At 35.1% G+C, this 1,670-nt stretch overlaps 1 protein-coding gene across 1 annotated transcript; it reads left to right on the top strand.

Moving 5' to 3' along the window:
• Positions 1 to 572: 572 nt before the first annotated feature.
• On the top strand, positions 573 to 1,067 carry LOC108377749 (cuticle protein 16.5-like). Its single transcript, XM_017634021.1, has 2 exons — positions 573 to 626; positions 751 to 1,067. Exons 1-2 carry the CDS (start codon positions 615 to 617, stop codon positions 976 to 978), a joined length of 240 nt encoding a protein of 79 aa, XP_017489510.1. The 5' UTR covers positions 573 to 614; the 3' UTR covers positions 979 to 1,067.
• Positions 1,068 to 1,670: the final 603 nt, after the last annotated feature.

The following is a 1,670-nucleotide window of genomic DNA, read 5'->3' as shown; positions in this document are numbered from 1 at the left end:
TATTATAATTAATTTTATTTAATTTTATTTGATTGTGTTGCGATTTACTATACTTTGAATTAATTTTTTTATTCTGCAAATCTTTGCATATCTTTCTTTGACTAACTTGAATAATTCGTATTTCCTATAAACAATCATATGTGCAAGCATGCATACATACATATGAACATATGTACATATATTTAGTACTTAGTATTCTCAACAGTAACAAGCAGAAACAAGCCAAGCTTATCATTTTACACACACACGTATTGAGACATTAAATCAAAGCAAGTCTGTTAATGGCATGCTTTTGTTTTTATTGACCTCACACAATTACAGTACGAGTGTCTTTTTAAAAATAAAAAAACGTATATTGACACTGAGGACGCGCTACGTGTTTAGACCACAAGAAAAATCGCGGTTTTATTTTTGTAGCTACACCTATCCATCAAGTTGACTTAGTATGCCAACATATGCATGAAAGGGAGAGATACTTGTATACATGTGTGATTGTAGAAGCGACGAAATGCATCAGCTTAATTGTATTTAAGCTCAAGCATTTATCGAACTTATCATCAGTTAAAGTTTGCTCTACTAAAGTAAAACAACTACCAAACAACAAACAAAACAAAATGTTCAAATACGTAAGTTAAAAGCATTCACCTACTCATGTGCATATATTTATATGCAGAAATGTATATGTATTAGAAAAAAATAAAAAAATAAATAAGATTTACTAATCGAACTTTTCCCAATCTTTTCCCGTAGTTCGCTCTCGTTTTCGTGGCCCTGTTCGCCTTCGCTGCTGCTGAGCCCAAACCAGCTGTCGTGGCTGCGCCCTTCGCATACTCAGCCCCATTGGTTGCTTCACCCTACGCTGCCGCCTATGCTGCTCCCTACGCCGCTTACGCCGCTTCTCCCTATGCCGCCTACGCTTCACCCTATGCTGCCTACTCCGCTTACCCATATAGCGCCGCCTATGTGCTCCGCAAGTAGATGGAATGTAGTAGCAGCAAATCTGTGATAGTAATTGGAACTGATTGGAAATGGAATTTTCTTAAAAAAACAATTCTTTTAAAATAAAACTAAACACGAAAATCAAATGCAAAAACTTTTTATTTACTTATTGAAACTCGGGATTGCCTCTTTGAGGTTATTTAACAGAAGCTTAGTTCCTTTCTGGGATATTCGGAAATACAAATCTACTACTCTTTCGGGATATGTGGATACATGGATGGAAAAGTATTTATTTATTTTGTCATTTATTGACAGCCTTTAAACACCTATAACAAATCTGGAAATTTGCAATATTTGCTCACTATTTTATTTGGTACAATTTTGGGTTTATAGTGTTTATGAGGACTACTTAATATTGTAATACCGAAATTAAGAATGTTCTTACATTAGCCAAACAAAAACTGACATACTAAATCATACCTACTTTGAATTTACGCAAAATCCTTCTCCTTCCAGTACGAGCTTTAGTCCGAAAATTCAGCGGCTAGTAAGGTATTTTGTGATTTAAAATAGCTATTGTTTTTGAAGGTAATCTTTTTGATGATCGATTCAAAAGGCATCTTGCTTTAGACGTTAACCTAAGCTCCGACTGGGTTTTCAGTAGATATTGTTGAGTTTGGGTACTTGGCAAGACAACCATTTGTTGGCTGAGACCAACAAACTTCGCCAAC

This window comes from Rhagoletis zephyria, unplaced genomic scaffold (assembly GCF_001687245.7).
Source record: "Rhagoletis zephyria isolate East Lansing unplaced genomic scaffold, Rhagoletis_zephyria_1.1 Rzeph_scaffold_12632, whole genome shotgun sequence".
NCBI classification, from domain to species: Eukaryota; Metazoa; Arthropoda; class Insecta; order Diptera; family Tephritidae; genus Rhagoletis; species Rhagoletis zephyria.
This window is presented reverse-complemented; position numbering and strand designations above follow the sequence as displayed.